The sequence below is a fragment of the Rhipicephalus microplus genome, chromosome X, assembly GCF_043290135.1.
Source record: "Rhipicephalus microplus isolate Deutch F79 chromosome X, USDA_Rmic, whole genome shotgun sequence".
NCBI lineage: Eukaryota > Metazoa > Arthropoda > Arachnida > Ixodida > Ixodidae > Rhipicephalus > Rhipicephalus microplus.
In genome coordinates, this window is record NC_134710.1 from 369274865 (window position 1) to 369296031 (window position 21167).

General features: G+C 51.1%; 1 protein-coding gene across 8 annotated transcripts in view; it reads right to left on the reverse strand.

The window, feature by feature from the left end:
* Cip4 (formin-binding protein 1-like Cip4) overlaps positions 1-21167 on the reverse strand; it is a 254028-nt gene that overhangs the window by 69612 nt on the left and 163249 nt on the right. Inside the window, exon 1 of one of the 8 annotated variants that reach the window (XM_075879955.1) lies at positions 15179-15427. The exons of the other annotated variants lie outside the window; for them this stretch is intronic. Coding sequence (XP_075736070.1) covers positions 15179-15325 — 147 coding nt within the window. The 5' untranslated portion in view covers positions 15326-15427. Of the gene's footprint in view, positions 1-15178; positions 15428-21167 lie in introns of those variants that run through there. 8 annotated transcript variants of the gene reach the window in all.

A 21167-nucleotide genomic window follows, 5' to 3' on the forward strand; every position in this document is an offset into this window, starting at 1 on the left:
ACCGGGGACGAGTTTGGCTCCGCCAACATGGGGGCCACATCTGGGCACTGCACACCCTACGAAGACCCCGTGGCAAGCATTCAGGCTCAGCGCAAGCCCCGAGCTGTATCAAATGGTTGGGGAAATGGTCCGCCAGCAAATGATGCGCCAAATAATAATGCCGAGTCAAACCACCCAATGATTCTGAAGAGCCGTCGAAGACACCACCACCGCAAACGCACAACCACCAATGTAAACGTTGGTTTTCTCAATCTTCATGGGGCGAGAAAGGCAGCTAAGTGGGCTGAGCTGTATAAGACGTTGAATAGCGAAAAGATCGCTCTGTATGGTGTGGTGGAAACTCACCTACGAGAGTTGGAAGAGCCACCAGTTGACCCCGAATGGCAGTGGGTGGGCTGCAATCGTACAGGGGATTGCCGCAAAGGAGGCGGCGCTGGTGTGCTGTGGCGCAGCAATACAGCCTGGATGCCAATGAAGGGTCCTTGTGCCGAGCACATTTGGGTTTCTGGGACTATTCTTGGTGAGCCAGTTCTCTTTGGTGTGGTGTATTTAACGGTGGCTAGTGGACCACATGACGGTAACGACAAAGTCCTACAGTGTATCATTGAAGATGTGAAACGGTGGGGTGCAGACCGCGAGGTGTTGTTGATGGGAGACTTTAACGGACACATCCCGGCCACTGACGGGTACTTGGATTACAATGGGAAGCTGTTGTTGCAATGTGCGGAGCAGCTCTCTTTGGAAATCGTTAACCTTCGCACTGACTGTGAGGGATGCTTCACATGGTGCGCTCGTACCAGCCGCTCTACCATAGACTATGCTCTGGTGACTGCAAAACTGGCCGCTCGCATAGCACAAGTGCATATTGATGAAGAGGGCCAGTTCAGCCTTGGAAGTGACCATAATCGCATACGGCTGTTGTTCTCTAAGGGCGGCTTTCGAACAGGCTGCATGTCACCTCCACCCAGGCGTGGCATGTACTTGCCGAGCAAGTCCGTGGAGAGGGTCGCCAAGGATTTTGAAAGTAGTCCTCAACGGCGGGAATCCCGCTCGTACAGTGAGTTCATGCGCGCACTGGACGCTGTAATGCGTACCCAGATGGTCCAGGAGAGGCCGGGACGCAGGCCACAGAACCCATGGTGGGACAAAGAAGTGGAGGTGGCGTGGAAGGAGCGCCGCCAAGCAAATCGGGAACATCGAAGATTTGTCAAAGGCCTTGACACTGAGGTATGTGCAGAGAAGTGGGCTGTGTATCTGGACCGTAAACACAAGGTACAGACCCTGATTCAGTGCAAGATAGCAGACTACAACCTTAGGCTGATCCAGTCCATCAGACAGGAAGGAAGATCTGCAGCACACAAATTTTGGACATACATTAGGTCCTTGGACAGAGCCGCCCCCCCGCCACCTCCTCTCATAGATGCGGCAACGGGGCAACCAGTCGGAGAGCCCTGTGAATACATTGCACAGCACTTCTCCCGGATTTTCGGGACCTCAGACTTGAATACAGACACCACCCTTAGTAAAGAGGAGGCAATCAGTCCTAATACCGAACGCCCCCCAAGCCAAACAGAACCACCCTGGGCCCTCTCAAGGTTCACAGTTGAACGGGCGTTGAAGCGGATTAGGGCTGGAACGGCCACTGGTCTGGACGGCATGCCAGCGCGCGTACTAAAGTGCTTGGGAGAAGACTCGAGGGAACAGCTCGCAGAGATCCTCACGGCCATCATCGAAGGCGAGCCCATCCCTAAAGAATGGCATGAAGGGAAGGTGATTCTTATCCCCAAAAGGGGCGGAGATGCGAGGAACATAGAGGACTACAGACCAATAACGGTCACCAGTGTTATGTATCGCTTGTTCGCGGGGGTCATCAAAGCATGGATGAGTGGCTGGGCGGAAACCAAGGGACTACTGACCGAGCTTCAGAATGGCTTCAGGCCAGGCAGACGTCTGGATGACAATCTGTTCGTCGTCACACAGTGTGCAGAAATAGCTCGCAGGGAAGGGAGAACGCTGTTGTGCTGCTTCCTCGATGTTGAAAAAGCGTACGATAGCGTGCCGCACGGTCCTCTCTTTGCATGCCTGTCTGACCTTGGACTGCCCCGGCTGCTAATCTCCACTATACAACGGTTGTACAGGGACAATGTAGTGAGTGTGCAGTTGGGTGCCATAACTACTGGCCCAATTCATGTAAATAAGGGTCTGAGGCAGGGCTGCCCACTGTCACCATTGCTGTACATTCTATACGCATCCAGAATAGAGCGGGCCTTGTTGAACTCCAACCTCGGATTCAGCATGCGTTTCAGCACAACTAGTGCTGAAGAGAACTTCCACCTGCCTGGTTTGGCATTTGCAGATGATCTGGTGGTTATGGCAGAGAGTAACCAGGAGTTGCAATCCCTCCTCGACATCTGCCAGACGGAACTCGCGAGTCTTGGACTTCGATTCAACACTAAGAAATCGGCGGTTGTCCGTCTAACTGGAGGGAGTACCGATGCAGCAGCGTTGACTTTAGGAGGAGAACTGCTGGCCACACGCAACGATTACAGATACCTGGGCGTCACCCTGTGTGTGGATGCAGCAAAATATAGTCTACACGAGACTGTGATTCGACAGACTGCGTTGCAGGCTCAACGAATCCTTCGTCGCCGATGCCTATGGGGTTGCAACCGATTTCAGATGATCCGGGACCTGTGGAAGATGGTTCACGTGCCGGGCCTGACGTTTGGAAACGCGGTAGTGTGCATATCGCCAACGACACGGGAGTGGTTGGAGCGTCAGCAGAGAGAGGTCGGCCGTGCAGCGCTCGGTTGCCATTATCGAGTGGCCAACGAGGCGATTCAGGGAGACGTCGGATGGTCCAGCTTTGAAGCTCGGGAAGCCGCCAGCAAGATTGCCTATCGGGGTCGTCTCACGCTCATGCGACGCACTCGATGGGCGCGCCGCGTGTTCGAGTACCTTTCGGCAACATGCATGAGGACTGACTGGACACGACGACTCTACCAGCTGGAGAAGAAGTATGGCTTCTTTGCAGAAGCCAGTCCTATTGAAACAGCAGCCAAGTGGACGGTCGAGGTCCGCATGCGAGTCAGAGAAGCAGAAGAAACCCGATGGCGAGAAGCTATGGAGGCGAAGTCCACTCTCGAGTGCTACAGGAAACACCAGGACAGCATCTGTGGGTCGCGCCTCTATGACAATAGCATTGGCAGCAGCCTCCTGTTCGAGGCGAGAGCTGGGGCTCTTCGCACTCTGGAGTACCGCAGAAAGTTTGATGCCACTGTGGTCAGCAACCTGTGCAGAGTTTGCGGCGTAGCGAGTGAGACACAGGAGCATCTCGTCCTTCACTGCAGGAGTCTCCCAACTTCTCAGGTGGAGGGTGCAACCCTCCCACAGGCGCTCGGGTTTCAAAGGCTTGATGAAGATGGAAGCAGCGACAATGGGGGGGGACGGTACGCGGTCGCAGCCACGAAAAGGCGGCTTACTGAGTGGTGGGCAACTATACGGCGGACTTAGGACCTAGACCACTGTGTGCGCGTCTCTTGCCTGTGTCGTTCAAGAGTGTGGATCCTTTTCTTGGTCCTTTCTTTTTTCTCTGTGCTTTTTGTTTTTCTTTTCCCACTTTTCTTTTTGAGGCCAGGACACTGAGTGTGTTCCCCCGTTGCAAAGGGGCCGGCCGCCATCACATCATCATCATCATCATCAAGTAGTCAACTCAGAAAGTCACTGTTTAACTTCAGTTCTGTTTGTTGTTTACTCGCGAGGGACGGGATCTGCACCTGCTACTAAACTTTGCACATTTGATAAACACGAACAACTGCTGCCTGTAACGATTGCCACTGCGATGATGGCAACGGCGCTATGCTTTTGTTACAATTTACAACCGCAAGGAAAAAAACAACTCAGTGAACTGAGGAGCAGGTAGAGTTTATCGGCGGTTACTGACAAGTTTATTATCCGTTTCTCGCTCCTTCCAAAGGGCGATATCAGTTCAGGCTTTATTACGCTTCTATGCTCATTCAATAAATACGTGAACACAATTGATTTTGATGTTTTTTGCGCAACGCACACCGCAGTCGTGCCAGCGCACCGCTGTTGCTCTGTCGTTAAGAACAGCTACACAACGGCTTGTCCAAAACGAATGCAGTGCGCCAAAAACATTATGCTACCATATTGGTTCAGTAAGCGTATGAATTGACGTGTCTACGTTCTCGCATAACAGCCAGCGAAGTGCCGGCGAGTGCGGCTGTCGGTGAGGGGAGGCGTACCTTTGGTGGAAGTGCTGCAAGCGCGTCGCATCGATGTTTGTCGCTTCTTGCACGGACACCGTACACAATAAAAAAGGCTTCATTTAGGTTAAATGATGCCGCAGCTGTGCTGCATTGTCTTTTTTACTCGTCAAAATTGTGTATTCTGAAACCCAGAAACGCCGATAACACTTGTACGGGCTCGGTCGGTATGACTAACCTTTGGTGGAAATCACGGTGGTAGAACAGAAAGTCAAATTTGCTGGGACTCATCTCGAAGCATGTCGAAAGTTTAAAGTTTATGCGTATTCGCACGCACTTTGTTAACTTAAAGGTACGGCTCAAACAATAGAGTGTGCAAGAATTACCAGAGTTGCGTTTCTAGCGTGGCGACATCAAGTGACCGCGCTGTGTTCTGCTCTAACATTGAAAGGGGCAATTGCGAACTGGAGCCAATTTATTTGTCGACAACTGCGCGCCGATGTAAAACATTTATTGTCATGTTCACAGTGACAACTCCAGTCTTCTAACATCCCAACAACAACAACAAAAACACATCGCGGATGTCAAACTGATGTAAGTACGTGCGTGAAATGTAAACGTGTTCCCGGCCACATACTCTATGATCCACGAAAATTGAAGCGTTGTTGACACCACAGGAATTAAAAAAACGCACTAGAAAGCGTAATGAGCAGCGTTGGTTTCTTTTGACCGTAAACATATATCTCTGCGCATTCAAGAATGAAATACTACAAATAAGTGATTTCACATACTGTAATGAGCTTTTCATCATGCCACCGCCATCCACCGAGCTTCCATCATGCCACCATCATCCACCTTGCTCACCAAGCCTTCCACCAAACACGTTTTGCCTCGCCACCATGAGCCGGCATTTTCCACTGTCACCACTATTGGCTCGCCACCACCACCACCATCTGCCACCATTTTTTCCACTCTAGCCATCATCAGCCGGCATTTTCCACCGTCAGCACCATTGGCTCACCACCACCGCCACCATCTGCCATCATTTTTTCCACTCTCGCCGTCATCAGCCATTATGCCCACTACAGTTTCCACCATGTCCACTAATATTTCCACCATATCCATTATTCTTTCCACCATATCCACCAACGATTCCAGCATCCACCAACCCAGGATTTTCAATAGAGGGGCCTGTCAGAGTTAAGTAGTCGTGAGTATGAAATGAGTTCTAATGGGTGTGAGTAGTCGTGAGTATGAATGTGAGTGAGGGCCTTTGAGTGTGAGCAGACGTGAGTGAGTATGAACGTGAGTGAGTGCGAAGGCTGAGAAAATCGTAGTGATTGAGTATGAATGAGTAGTCTCTCAATGTGCCGACCTATGCACCTGACCCAAGGCAACGCCTCCTCTATATAGATGCGTGCCGCGTGAGAACAAGAACAGCTGCCACACCCTTTCCCTCCTTCATTTTCGATTACTGTCGCTCTTTAGCGTCACCTGTGGCATACGGTGCAACAACGCGACATTTTGCATAGCCTCCGAAATAGTCGTGCATAGTTGCAGATCTCGAATAACTGGACTGACGCGCCCCTAGTGGCCACAAGCGAAAAACGCCGTGATAATAGTGTCGGTCGCGAGCGCGACTGCGCGGCGCTAGCTCAAAACCGAAGGAAGGGCGACTACGCTGGCGACACGAGCCATTCGTCAGAATCTTAATAAAGGAGGCGTTGTCCATTGCAAGGCAACCGAAGGTAAACGTCACATATGACTTCATTGGTAAAGCGATCAGCTTCAAATGACACTGCAACTGGCTACGTCCTGTCAAGCAAGTTTGAGGCCAAGTGACAAAAAAAAAAAAAAGAACACGTTTTGTTTACTGTTTCAAGTTATCTTACATTCTTGTGGTCGTCATCCACGCGTTCGTTAACTTGGCAGCTTCATTTAAAGTTTACTCCAGGCTCATTCGATTCACCCTGCACTTGCAGAACTAGTTCACGGTGGTGCCGCCCGAGTGTTGTCTTCGTGCAGGTGATGTTTCAGCAAGTGCAACAGCGACGAAACGAATACGAGAGCGCAGATTTCGTGCAAGCCCTACGCTACTCGTCGGCTGTCTCGAGGGTTGCAGACGATTCGTGAAAGACGGCGCCGCCTACATTGCTTGGCATGTGTCCGCCGCAGCACTTCCTCTAGCTGCATAATGTACTCTAAAGTTGTCGCAATTCCAGCGGACGTTTAGCTGAAGTGGCTACAGCCTAGCGTATACACATCGCTAGCCTCCAAAACATTAGACAGTTATAGTACACCGCGCTTACCGGGATACCGGACGTACCGTGATAGCGGAACCGAAGTGCGCGTGCGCAGATACGTTGCGCAGAACGACGGCGCGGGACTCGGGACGGTGCACGAAAAATCAGGATAGTCCCGTAAAATCGGGGACGGTTGGTAATCCTATCCTCGAGCTCACCGATTCGATCACATCTGCAGCGGCAGCATTCCCATATGGGGGGGGGGGGGGGGGTATGCACAAACGTTTGTGCGCGTTCAAATTAATTTGGATTCCCTCGCTATGGCGTGCATCACAATGGGATCATGGCGGCGAATCCTCCGTAGTGATATGGCGTCTCTCATAATCATGTGGTGCTTTTAGGACGTTAAACCCCCCCATATCTATCCGTAGTGAGATGAAATGTCGTCGTCTCGCAAACCTATGCCACTCCTGCAGCGTACAGCGGTGATCAAATAGAGGTCAAACGAATGCACCCCCTTTATCCGCTAAATGGCGTGCGGACGAAAGAACAGAAATATCATGACTCAAATGGACTGCCCCGGCCCACGATGGAAAACAACCACGCGGTGGTTGCTCAAGGGGACACTTGTACGCTTGTTTTGAGGCTATACTAGCGTCGCATCTTGGGTGGCGATTGTGAAACTAGTTCAAATACAGACCACTTTCCAGGAAGACTGCAACCGCACCTGTCCTCAGCAGCGCGATTACTTTGGTGTTCCCAGAAGTTACGTCCCTTAAAGCGTGCGGCAGGCTTTCCTGGAGAAGAACATAAGAACAACAACACCGTGGCAGCGAACAGGGTGCCCTTAAGCTATTAGTGAATTAGTTTAGTGAACATAGGACGGAACAGTTCACTCCAAAGTGTCGCCGAGTTTACCCCGTGAATTAATGTGCCAAACGATAAAGGCGTAAAGAGAAAAGCGATTTCTAGTGCACTGCTTATTTGGGTGCTCGTGGTCTTTCAAACACTTTCTAACCCCAGCAAAAAAACACTTGTAAACCTGGAAATCTTTGTCTACTCCTTCAGCACAGAGGCGAGAAAGAGTTGACGCTCAAACCGCTAGTTTTAAAACGCGATCGCTGCAAACGATGTGTCGAAGCGCCGGAGGGATCATCAAGCGCAGCAAGAAAATAAAAATACAAGAAAAAAACAAGCTTCATACAGAGTTAAATCCCTTAAGCGCACAAGAGAAAGAAAGGTGCACAGAGCCAATGAAACCGCAAAGACTCGATTCAAATTCAAATGCGGCTGGCAGGCAGAAAATATATGCCAAGCACGCTGTTATCAACGACGATTTCTCCGTCGTAGACACACGAGCGGCGCGAAACGCATACATTATAAACACATAAAGAATTAACACCATTTAAAAACGGGTCAGACACGGTGCTGGCAACCTGCGTAGCATAAATAATCTAGAGCCGTTGTTCTTCAAAGCACTGCATGGATACTACACACGGGGGTACTCAACCTTAACGAGCACATTTAAAAGGCACACGGGCGCGACCGGAAGCATGCGCACACACAGGCGGATAGAGGTACGTTATCTTCCGCGAAGCAGGAAGAGAACGTTGACTGCATGGCAAAGTGGACAACGCCGTGATGAGGAAATCAAAACCAGGCTGTCAGCATGCCGATAGAGACGTCAAGACGGCGCTGATTGATCGATTTGTGGGGCTTAACATCCCAAAGCCACGATATGATTATGAGAGACACCATAGTGGAGGGCTTCAGAAATTTCGACCACCTGCAGGGTTCTTTAACGTGCACCCAAATCTGAGCACACGGGCCTACATTTCCGCCTGCATAAAAAATGCAGCTGCCTAAACCGGGATTCGATCCCGCGACCTGCGGGTCAGCAGCCGAGTACCTTAGCCAACCACCGCGGCGAGGCGTCAAGACGGCGGTTGCGTTTACGGATAACTACACAGAAGCTGCTAAACATTGCATGAAAACGTGCACTCGTACTATTCCTTTACTGATGACAGAATCCTTGAACAGCCCTTAATATTTAACGATCCCGCTATAATGGAAGAGTCCTGGCTCTATAGTAATAGAACCCTCCCATAACGCTGCAGCGGCGAGACAAAAAGGCTGGTCAATGAAAAAAAAAAAAAAAAAAGACGTTCACGTATGCTGGATATGTAAATTGAGCTTTTTTTTTTTCATGGTGTATACCTTTCTGAACACAGAAATTCTATTTTATTTGTCCAAACTGTACGCTCATTTTCGCCTCAATGAGGTTCCTTCTGTAGTCATTGCTGTTGTAAGAAGCCGCGCTCATATCCGCTGCTTCATCGGAAGTACCCATATATCCCTTTTTACGTTCTTTTTTTTTTGTAATTGAACCCAATCAACTGATAAACTAATCAATAAACCAATCAATGACACCAAACGGACTCGAACAGAATTGACAGTGCGGCTCATTCCGCGAATGACACAGAGCGCACGCATGCACGTCTTTTCCAAAATTTCCCCACACGGATGCGAGGTGAACGATGCAAGAGTAACAACACCCGTCACGACTTTGTCACAACGATAGTTAGAGCGCGAGAACAGAACGACGACACAGAGACACGAAGGGCACGAGCGCTACGCTACGCTACAAGGGCAGGAAGGTCCGTTCGTTTTTGAAAGCCCCCGTAATTGAACCGCAGTACCCGAAACGACAACTTCTGCCAGCGTTAGACCATTCGTAGCAGCTGAGCGAGATTAGTCTATGGCCAGCGTGAACGCCTGTTTCTCATTAGAGATAACCTGTTGCTGGGCTCGGCGCAGAGGGATGAAAACACGCGTGCTAAACATTAGACGTTACAACTGACTCCCTGAGGTGGCCGTGCACAGGTTTCCAGAAAATTTTTCGAAATTCGCTACACGCTCGAATCGCAGCACTTCACACCAGCCGGCTGAATACACAAGTGGTCCGCCGTTATGAGCCGTGGATACATTATACAGCCGCCTCGCAGCTGCTACATAAACAAATACGCAAGCAGTGTAAATATGCGACACAATTAAAGGGTCATATCTGTTTTAAAAAGAGACAGGACACAAATTCTCCACAGAAATGATTCTGCATGCGTAAATAATGACAATCTCGCGGCGCCAGCGATGGGCGAACGCTTTTTATAGTCGCGTAATTTACTCGGATAATATTATTAAACACAATGAGTTTCATTTGATTTCGCTAGAATTTATCATCAACAAAGCCTATCGCACCCTCGAGAAACTGCATGTTCAAGTGACGCGAACACTTTCATAAAGAAGCGCTCCACTGTGACGTTTTCAGAGCATCGAAACAACACCTTTTTTAGATAATCCATGTATCATCTCTCTCATAAACTTCTTGAGGTCCGGGCTATTCCATCCTGCACTCTAAAAAAAGGAGGACAGGGGTATCGAGGTTGCTCCTTTAGAAGAATAACTAATCTACCACAGCCCTTTTTCCGTTTTAGGGGTAAATTCGTAATTACTCCGCCCTCTCGCGGTTACTCACCAAGGAAAGCCGCAGTTGTTTTTCGCGAAAGAAAAATCCTAATTTAGTTTATTTCACCAGCATTTCGAAGAGCGTGAACGCATGCGATTAGATGTACAATCAATGTGCAAGCATCACATTCGGAAATGAATTTCCGAAAACTTAAACACGCGGGATTCGAGCACACGACCACTCAGTCAGCATACGCTAAGGACTACGCACCACGCTATGGCACCGTCTGGGGGGAAACAGGTTTATGTAGGCACCTATGGGTCATTTGCACACGGTGCGAACATTCCTGCAGTTACTCCAAAAACAGGGCGCTTTCCTCCTCAAGGAGAAAAGCACCCCTCCTCGCCGTGTGCAAACTTGTGCACCCATTTTTGTCCTAAGGGGGAGCAAAACGCCCTTTTCGGGGTAATTCCTCAGTTACTCCGGAAAATATTTTATACAGTATGAAGAAGAAAAAATGTATAGGCGAATCGCTTTTAAAACGTTCCGAGAGGTTTGCACCAGAATGCTGCGAAATGTTTCTTTCACGCGAGCGTGCCCGTTTACGCCGTGCAGTATTCACGAACATTTTACCGGTGTCACACGCTGGGTACTGCAGATCATGACTGGCTTCCTTCTGCAGATTGCATAAAGGAACCAATAAAGAGCAAAAAAAAATCCATTCAGACCAGACATGGTCGCGATCAAAAGCGCCCGTACGACACCACATTAGCAGAAAAGAAAAAAAAAACGCGGCCGCACTGGGGATGTTGGCGCGAATGATGACAGCTACAGCTAAGTTTATTTGGAAATTAATGACCGTCAGCGCAAGGATGTCGTGGTCAGTTAATGCGCATTTTTCGTGCAGAGAGCATACGTCACGGCGTCCGCAACGTACACACAGCACACAGTAACTGGTTCAAAGTTACCTAAGTGTGTATTTTTCTGGTGTATTGTTCCCAGTGCTCTTGTGTTTGTGTACAAGTAGTGTTGTATTGTCTACTAGATAAGAGCCGTCTTCTGTGCCGTCTTTAAGTATGTACCGATTGCTCAGTGTTTGTATACAATTAACGCCATTTTTTTTTTTTTCAGAATGTACTTACTGAACTTTGCCTCGAGACCCCTACAGGCATTTCTGCCTCCAGCCATTCTTAGACGTTCTGTCAAATATGCCGCTGTATAAACGTGAAACTGAAAACTGTATTGTGTATCCAAGAACTGATGATGCCCTTCTGCTTTGGTCTCGTATGAGACTGGCAGTACCGAAAATAAATAAATAAATATTGTCGCGCAGAAACACGTTACCCACCGCGTCGAAATCGAAATGCATTTACGCCCACAATTCGTGCGAAAGAAAATTCCTTTCGGCGTACGTGTCGCAAGAACGTGTGCGCCTCTGCTTTGATATATTTTTTTTTTTTCCTGCACGCTGCGGTCTAACCCGTTATCTGGATCGGAGAGCGTGGGCGCTCAGGGCGAAGGCAATCTGCGGACACCGACGACCGCGAGCATTGGCATGTCCCGTCTCAGGGCGGCAATTTTTCTTTTTTTTCTTCCACACAGACACCCACGGCCGAGCAAAGAGTGGGCACCACGCCCCTAGGCAGCGCCCGTCCAGCCGAGAATCGGAGCGCCTGATTGGCCGAGCCACGACGGACAGGCTGAACAACGTCAATAGAGCTCGGCGGGTGGGCTTCACGGTAGCAGCGGGCCTGGCCTCACGATACATCACGCACGCCATCTTGTGCCCGCAGCGAAGGCACGCGCCCCTATAGCAGTAATTAAACAAAAGAACATCGATGACCGGGGGCAGCCCGAGGTCGATACCAAGCACGTCGTGCACACGGAAATTTGGAAACGTGACGGCTAGACGATAGTTACAGCGCGAGAACTAAACGACGACAAGAAGGACACGAAGCGCTCGTGTCCTTCGCGTCTCTGTGCCATCGTTTTGTTCTCGCGCTATAACTATCGTCATGCCATAGCAACTAGTCCAAGCTGCCACACTTTCAAGTGACGGCTAGACTCTGCGGTTACAGTATCCCTGCATGCAAAATGGATAACTGCAATTCTTTAAGCCTCTGTCAGTCATTTCTGTCCTAAGACAGAACCTATACCTGGACCAGTGTAGACACAAAGCAAAGGCGTGCCGTGCGCAGCGCTTCTTCCTTTCATGACATCGCAACTCCTGCCGTACAGGTGCCTGTTGTCCAACGGGCACGACGGTTGACATGAGCCACGAAGCACGCGCAAGACATAGAAACACTGAGAGAACATACACAAAGCGAAGGCGGCAAGTGAGGCCAGATCGCCTACCGTTCCCCGCTTAGTGCATTAGCTACATGGCAGATTCGCAAACTGCAAGACATACCATATAGTATATACAGTAAAACTTCAAAAGGGCCGTCTCTTCGGTCTTGAATAGTTGTTTAATATTTTAGTTTACAATATTCCACATGACAAAACGTGATAAGTTGCGGAGTTACAGCAGTCAGGCCGTGGCACACTCGGTATACCTATGTGCCTGTCCCCACCCTTCCAAAAAAAAAAAAACTTTTCCCCATAACCTACTAGCACGAAACAACGCGACTGGAAACGAACTATCAAACGAACGTATCCTTGTTGAGGTTAGGGACCCCCCTTTCCGAGGTTTTGACTAAAATGTCAACTCCTCAATGACACACGGGTGATTCGTATCAGCATCTCCATTATACGACGCAGCGCCTAGCACGACCGAGCTCTAAGAGTGCTCAATTAAACTTAGAAACTTCATTTCATTCCGTATGTTCTCAACCTTAGCACGCGCATAATACCGTACGCCACCAACACGCCATGCGATGCCTCGTACGCAGCATATATCTTCAAACACGAAGCAGTAGGAAAAGTATAACTGGCCGCAGACAGAGAAGAAAGATAGCCCACTTGAGCCCCAACACGCCAAGTAGACAGCCAAGCCACGGGGTTTGACAGACAACGGGTTGAGCGCAAAGTGACCCGCCAAGCAGCCAGTTGGTCGGCGGGTCAGCAAAAAACACGGGCCCTAATCGTTGCTCGCACGCTGGCGTCGCTTGCGTTCTACCCTACGTCGGAAAAAAAAAGGGGGGGGGGGGGGGAGAGAACACGTCCATCCTTTTCCGTGAGCAAGACAAACAATCCGGAATGGCGCGGTGAAGCTTGCCCTCGCCATGCCCTCTTGTCTTCGCCACGGCCCGTATGTTCTCAGCAACACGCATTCTCGCTGGCTGCTATACGCGCTCGAAGCACAATGGACGTGCAGCGCGCTTTAAATTTTGCGCAAGAACACAACTAAAGAAACTGACAGACAGACAGAAGGCAAGACATTGAGGGGGGGGGGGGGGGGGCAAAAAAATAAAATAAATACAAGCGAGCACCGAGCACACGGGATTCCAAAGCAGCCCGGACGAGAAACGTCCCGCGTCGTACACAGCACGCAGGTGGTGCGAACAATGAATGGGGGGGGGGGGGGGGACGGTCAACGCCGACAAAAGGAGCAGCGGCGTTTTGGCAAGGCTTTTGTTGTCGGCAGCAATCCATTCCAAGGAACCAGCTCCTTATCCGGGCACCAATCTCTCCTTCCGGAAGACTGGCCTCCAAGGAGGTGCCAACGTGTGTATAAGTACCTTTACCGCTACATAGCGTGCATATAACAATCCAAACACAAAGCCAAGAAGTCCTTCCACGGAGGACCACCATTAGCTGCCCTTTCAAGAGTGGTCGCGTTATTGTCGCAGGAGATCAAAACGCACCTGGAATGCGTTTCGTGCCAACAGCAGCCGCTCCCGTCGCAAGATACTTCCGTTAAAGAAAAGCCCAACTGTTACCTGAACCACGACGGACACAACCCAACAGATATACGGGATTAGCCATGCTAATTCCAACGTACCAATAGCTTACAAAAAAGAAACGCAGTTACACGCGTTAGGTGATGCAGCGACATCTGTCCGTACAGATGCCGCATGCAGCTTGGAGACATTTGCGATGCCGACGCGAAATGCGCTAGTGAGACTGCAGGGACGCATTCACAGCCGAGGAAAGCATTGTGAATGAGGTTAAGTGAGGTTAACCCCAAGCGCATACATCGCCTCATGCGATGGAATGCCCAGTGGTATTCCGCGAGAAGCACCAGCCCAAAACTGTTACGTCATTGAGTACTAGATCAAGTCAAGCCACAAGACCCATTCAACTCAATGTGGAACTTGGCAAGTGAGGTTTCCTTAGTGAGCCTCACTTGCCTAAAACAGGCTTCGAGCAACTCCATGTTCTAATCCGCAGCAAGCAATACAGCTGTCAAGACCCACCTGTATGCAAGCTACAGGTATTCATCCAGGTGGTTCTCTACAGCCCCACTGCCATTTGCGTTATTAACAAAAAGTTCCACTATCAATCGCTCGCAGTTCATTGCTTCTCGACGCTAGGCATTTCACAAAATGCAAGACATAATTAACCGACTACCGTTGACGGATTGAGCGCACCGGCCACAATAAGGTTCGTGTCGAGTCCACTCTCCTAGGCGCCTAGAGACAACGTTTTGCCCCACGAAGGCTGCGAGGTACGGCAGCCGCAGAAAAAGGTCGGGACAGGCGACCGTTGAGGCCTTGTGCTGGTCTTTCTCCGAGTTGTGCACCGATGAAGAAACGGTGGTAAGTCGTCAATTATTGTTGGAAATATAAACTGAAAAGGAAAGAAGGGAGGGGAAAACATTTGCTGTATTGTAACTCGAGCGCGAGCAGCCGAGACCTCAACGGCAGTCACAGAAACATGAAGGAGGAGAGCATACGCTGTCAACGGAAGCTATAGAGTAACCATTCCATAAGAGTCGCCTTCGTGCTCGTGTGTATGAAGGGCACGCCTGCACACATCTACTGTTTCGTGCTTGAGAAACAAAACAGACGAACTGTCCCATTTCCTCCTCCCACCTGCAGTATGCAGCGCGCAGGTACAGCGAATTACCGCTGGCGAAAGAATGCGGACGAACCTGCCATCGGGACGGGAACTGCTGCCAAGCGGCCCCCTTTCAAGCCGGGGGGCACTTCGCAACAGCAAAAATCCAGAGGCGCGCAATGACGCGACGCAAGGTTCGCACTTGGAAGAATGCCTGCATGTTTTTTCGGCGAAGGCAAACTTCGGACAACCAACGAACTGAGAGAGAAATGTGACGCACTGCACACAGGCGAAAAAATACCTACGTTTCTCCAAAGCTCGACGAGATAATGAACTCCAGTTCCTCCGCCGCCCATAAGCGCGGCGGCACCGGCCGATGAGACGGTCCGAAACAGGTCGGCACGAGATGCCGACAAGCCGGCTGAGGAAGACGTCTTCGCCAGGCCCACCATGGCGGAACGCCGCCGGCGCAGTCCGATGTCCTGGACGGTCGCTGTTAACCTGGGCGAGGCCACGAAAGCCTCCACTTTCAGCCGCAGACGTCCGACCGGGAGAATATTCGAAACTCCGACACGCGTCGCCACGAAGCGGTCGTTCGCGGCAACCCGACCGACAAGCGCAATACGCACAGACCGCGATGCACTTCGTCTCGAGTCGATGCGAACAGTCACGAAAACGCCGTCGCCCTATCCATGCCTTGAATGACGACACAGAGCTTCTCGGTGCATAGCACTAACTTCCGGCTGTTCAGCGTGTTGTCACACGACAAAGGGTGTGAAGCTGGCGATAGCAGATCAGATACCGCGCAGTAGCTCCGGCGATGCACACACGACGATAAGTACAAAACCGTCCCGGGATCAAGACGCAGGATAAGAAGAGTGACAGCAGCGCCGCTGCGGCACGTCGCCCGAGCGTGTCACGGTGGTCGGAACAGAGAGACGGCCAGCTTATCGGGCGCGCCCCTCACTGAGTCCTGTGAGCAACACGTCAATCGAGCAACGCCGGAGGCGGTCCCCGTCGAAGAACCTTCATGGCAGGAGGCGATGCGTCGTATTGGGGCCACGTTGCATCACACGGTCAGCGTGCAAGCGTTCCACGAGTCACGGCGGTCGGTGGTGAAGCCTCTCGATGAGCCAGCCGAACTTCCTTCGCGATGTGCTGCGCGGACGAGGGCCGGTCCGCCTCGGCGAAACGCTGCTACGTATCCGGCTGCTAGCGGCGAAGCGACGGCGAAAGAAGCGGCGGCCAACAGCGTCTCCTTGGCCGGTCGGCCAGCCAGGCGGCGGCAGAAGCAATGCGCCCACTTTCCCCGCCCTTGCCCAAGCGGCGCGGATGAAAAGCCCAGCTACAGAAGGGACTACCTCCTCCTCCTCCATCCCTACGGGAATGCAAGCCAACAGAAGAAGGCCGGTCACTTCTACGGTGGGCAACCTCTCCTATTCCCGCTCTCTCGCGCACATCGGAGCACTGCGTCTCTCTCTCTCTCTCACTCCGTGTGACTGGAAACCAGAGCCTGGAACGCAGGAAGAGGAGGAAACGACCCTCACCAGCAGCCCCCACTGCGAATCCACTTTATAGTGACATGCCCCAATGCATGCAGTCAACAACGAGCCGGCACAAAGCGCAATGACGCCGTCGCGCAGCCTTCTCCGTCCCAGTCAGACGCCGTCGCGAAAGCCTGTCTTACGGAATGCCTCGAATCATAACACTATTCCTACGCACCTCCGCGGAATGCAGCTTCCTTTTTTTTTTTCGTTCCGTCTTTCTTCTAAATAAGCTGCGACCACTCGCGTGGACCACGCATCGCGCGTCATATAAAGTGAAGCGAAGCGACAGGGATCATTGGCCCAGCCATATTTAGGCTTCGTGGCCCCGACAGTCAAGTCGAGTTGCATGGGCGGTACACAATCGAGCGTCAGGATGTCGCTACAGCCCTCCCGAGTTTCGGGTCCTTCTCACAACTACCCTTGCACGCAGGCAACGTCACGCAACCTTCGTGCTCGAATCCTCCGGCATACGCAAGTAGGCCCCTCAGTCACGAGCCTGTCGCGGCTGCGACTCTGACGTTTGCAGTCACGCTTTCGGAGACATCGCCGCTAGGGCGTCTCGTTCGATCGGCCCCATCTCCGGGGCGTGTCCCGGACCGCTTCCGCAACACAAGCGACACTTGACTCGCAGGGCATATGACACACACAGCTACGTCAATTCGTGCAGCCTGTATTCAGTAGTGCGACGCGGACGTGATCGCGAGCGCTATAAAGAGCAAAGTAAGCCACGAAGCGCGGCTTGAGCTCCGTAAGAGTTTCCCAGGTCAGGCATTTCTTCCGGATGTCGTCTATACCGGCATCGGCATACCCGAGGCGTCAGTGTTAGTAAGATTCACTGTACGCTGCCGATGGCAATAATACGATCGACCGACGGGCGCAAAGAACCAGCCACGAATTCCCCACACACAAAAAACAAAAACAAATGAGAGATCGGTAGGCACTTGAAAGATACGTAACCAGCCATTCCGCCATACGCTTGCCGCTACGGGCACCTATGTACTAAGAAACAAAAAAGGAAGGTGCGGAAACACGAGGCGAGAAGTGTGGAAGACGGACGACATCGCATCATTCGACCAAATGCTTCAGCACCTCGAGTCCGCTGCGAGGCTTCCGGCTGTCCTCGGAGCTGCCCTAATAGCCACGGCACAACGTGACCCCCTCCAGCCCATCACAAACGGCCGTTCGCCCGCTGATTGCAGCAGGGCCAGTCCAAGAAGCACCCAGAGCGCTCCATCGTTCGTTCGGCCACGCGTCCGGCTCCTCTCGTCCTCATTAATTCCGTCCCGGCTATGACTCGTTCCCCTCTTGGTTCTCGTTCCGGCGTCCGACCCGCTCACGCAACGTAGTAGGCGGCTCTCCTCCTTGCTCAAGCCACGGAGAGGTCGGTACCGGCCATTGATCGTTGGCCAGCAAGAAGTGGCCGGTCCCGCGGGCAAAGGGATGCCGCGCGGATCGCCCAAGGCCACACGTCCCAGTCCGACCACGTTGCATGCTAGCCCCTCTCGCAAAGCAGTAACGTGCAGCAGGTACCGAAGGCAGAATACTGTACGTGACGTAACTCTGTCTCCTAAGACACCCTTTTAAAAAAACACGCGTAGATCATTATCATGCTGATTAGACCCCATACTACTCCTACCTCTGCGATGCCACAAGAGACCCATATGGCTAGAGTCTGCCGTGACATCTTCGCGGACAAAGCACGGCTTCACCCGCCTGTACTGCACGCCACTTTTGGGACACTCAACACATCGGCCCGCGGACTGTGCTGATGAGGAACACCCCCCTCCCCACCGCCCGCAGCAGTGTGCGAAACGCGGAGGCCCAATAGGGTTCGCCTGGATGAGGCGACCTATCATCAAGGAGCTCCGACTGTCCTGAACATAAGCAAAGAAACGTCCGGCTCGTTTCCTTGCTTAAAAGAAACCATTTCGACCAAAGAAAAGCGTCACCGTAGCAACCCTGCACGCGTTACGAACCAAAGCACCGCTGAGTTCTTCGATCACGAAAGATAAGAAAGCTCGCCGGCGGCATGCACCTGAACAGGTATGAAGCACACGTACGACAGCGTAGCGACGCCACAGGCAACAAAAAACGTTTCCCCTAATCCGGAAAGGGGCTGCAACATTTCTCGAAACCCAAATGACGCAGAGCAGCATCAAGTAAGAGCATATACACAATAAAAAAAAGAAAAGAAAACGAAGAAAAAGTGTTGCTGAGCAGGCCAGTAAGCGCCTTAATCCCGGTCTGATTCACAATCAATGCAGCGTCAACGGATGACGAACGCTCGGAACGCACGTTCTTGCTGCGCCCGTAAAAGCACATCACGAGGCAACGCCAAATGAGTGCGAAAGACGACTAACTCTACACGAATGTAGTGAGTACGAACACATCACTGAATTTCTGGGATGCACATGGCACAATGAGCGTAATTGTGACAGAAAAAAAAAACGGATAAGAGTCACAATGACTTTCTCCTATACCAATGCCGACACCTGAAGTACACTCAGTGACCACTGCCGATTATTTTATATAAAAAAACACACACAAGCTGAAAGACAGGTGCTACTCGATCCTTCCTTACATAAAAAAAAAAACATATGACGTTTTCAAGTGAACGTACAGCATTCGGGGAATACAAAATCACTCGAGGCTTTATAACAGTGAGAAGGCAAGCGATGTGTGCCCCGTCCCAGCGCATATGTGCCAGCAAGCGTGCCTGTCTACGCCAGCTTCCTCCAAATATGGGTGACACACTTACATAAAGCAACTGTTAAGGTTCGAACGAAAGATCTTTCGGAACGAGCGAGGTCGAACCGTTCTCACTGCTGGACTGGTTAGGAAAAAGTTTGTACTGGAGTCGTTGCAGCGCACGGGTTCTTCGTAGTGCCATCGTCCATCTTCTCTCACACCTCCCAATTCCGTCAGAAACGACGAAAAACATTCAGAAACAGATTTACAGGAAAACGTCCACAGCAGCGACAATTCAGAAGATATACAAGCTACTTTTTGCCCCCATCGAGAGTTACTCGATGCTGGGGAAGGCTTACTGCAAAGCGGGAAAAGAAAAAAAAAGAATAATAATAAAAGGAACACAGAGAAGCCGCGGAGGCCTCGCCTCCACCTTCACTGCAGTGGGCAGACCTCCGCCAGCGGCCCACGTCATGGCTCGAGGGTGCGGTCCTTCTCCGAGGGCCGGCAATGGACGCAGCAGTAAAGAAAAAAAACACCAAAGTTGGCCACTTGCGCCACCGTCCTTGAGCGCCGAGGACTCCTTGGATCATGGACGTCGCCTGGCCTTTAAATATTCTCTCTCTCCCTCTGCGTGAGTAGTCGACGCACATTGACGAGCTAGTGCCCAGCGCCGCGTGTGTCGGAGCTGTCCTGTCGCCTCTGTCCCTGCAGTTTGACTGCAGGAGCACGCAGACCCCGGATCGACCCACGGGGTCAGTGAAAAAGTTTCGGCGAACCGGTTCCGGCAGCCGCCTCCTCCTAATCGCTTTCCAGGGCAAGACGCTCGGAAGCGGGCACGACACTCGGCCGTCAGCGCGTGCTTCGAGCATCGGCGGCTGCAGTATCAAGAGTCCGCGAGTGGCGAAATAGGTCGCCGCTCAGTCTCGTAGATAACTAAGAAGGCGCCACAACAAAAAATGAAATCGAAACCATCAAGGAGGAAGACCATTAGATCGGGTTTTTTCTTTGTATTAACTCATAGTCTTCACAGTTGAGCCGTACATGTTTTCCATGAAGGGACTAGGAGTTATACGTTTAACAGAGCTCGAGTATGAGACGCACCTTAGCCGGATAACTTGGAATTTTTACGCTACTGTAGCAATTCGAGTAACTATTGCTTCCTTTCTCCACCGTCGAAATGATAGTTCAGCGACCACAAGCCATGCCCGCAGCCTGTCAAATGCCTACGTCGTCACGAATATGGAGCGATGATTAAAAAAAAAACATACAAAGGGGAAACTCGCAAGACACGGCGTTCATTAATGTTTGCGCAGCATCCTTTGCAAACAATATTTGTTCGGAGAACTCTGGGCGCGCGCACGCACAGCAAACAAGTACGTGAACCTAGAGCACCGCAGAAAGAGTCGGGCTTTTTTTTTTATATCACAAGGCACGCGCCGCATGTGATGACCTTCAATCGTTCAAGTAGACCTCGCCACTTTCACCGCTGGGCCAAGGCAAACATTTGCTCTCTACCCTCACTCATAGACTGACGCCGCTGAGCAGGCTGAATGTAGAAGGCAAGGCGCAGCAGCAAGGTGCATAAACTCTGCGCATGCCACGATGGCAAACGCATGAAGTGTGCACATCGAGAAAAAAAAAAGACTAAGCGCAAGAACAAAAACAGGATGGGCAATTTGAGCTGCGGACGCGCGCAAGTAATGCACGATTGCCCTGCACAAAAAGGCCCTTCTCAAACAAGTGTCAGCATTGGTCGTGCGGTTACAAGCGCCTCAGTATGTCGACGACGTCTATCCCTGTTTAGAAACATGGAATACAACAGTCACTGCTCGATATGCAGGTCTGCGAAACGAAATAACAAGAAAATAAAAGCGATTGACGAGCAGTGATGGAAGTGACTTTTTACTTTTTAGAGAACACCTTGGAGAAGCCACAAGTGTTTTCGGAGCAGAAAAAAAAAAATGCTAGTTAAGAGCAGCTACTTGTGTTTTGGGATCAGGTATTAAATTTGCCACACATGAATTATCGAAGCATCTCGTAAATACTATTATATTTC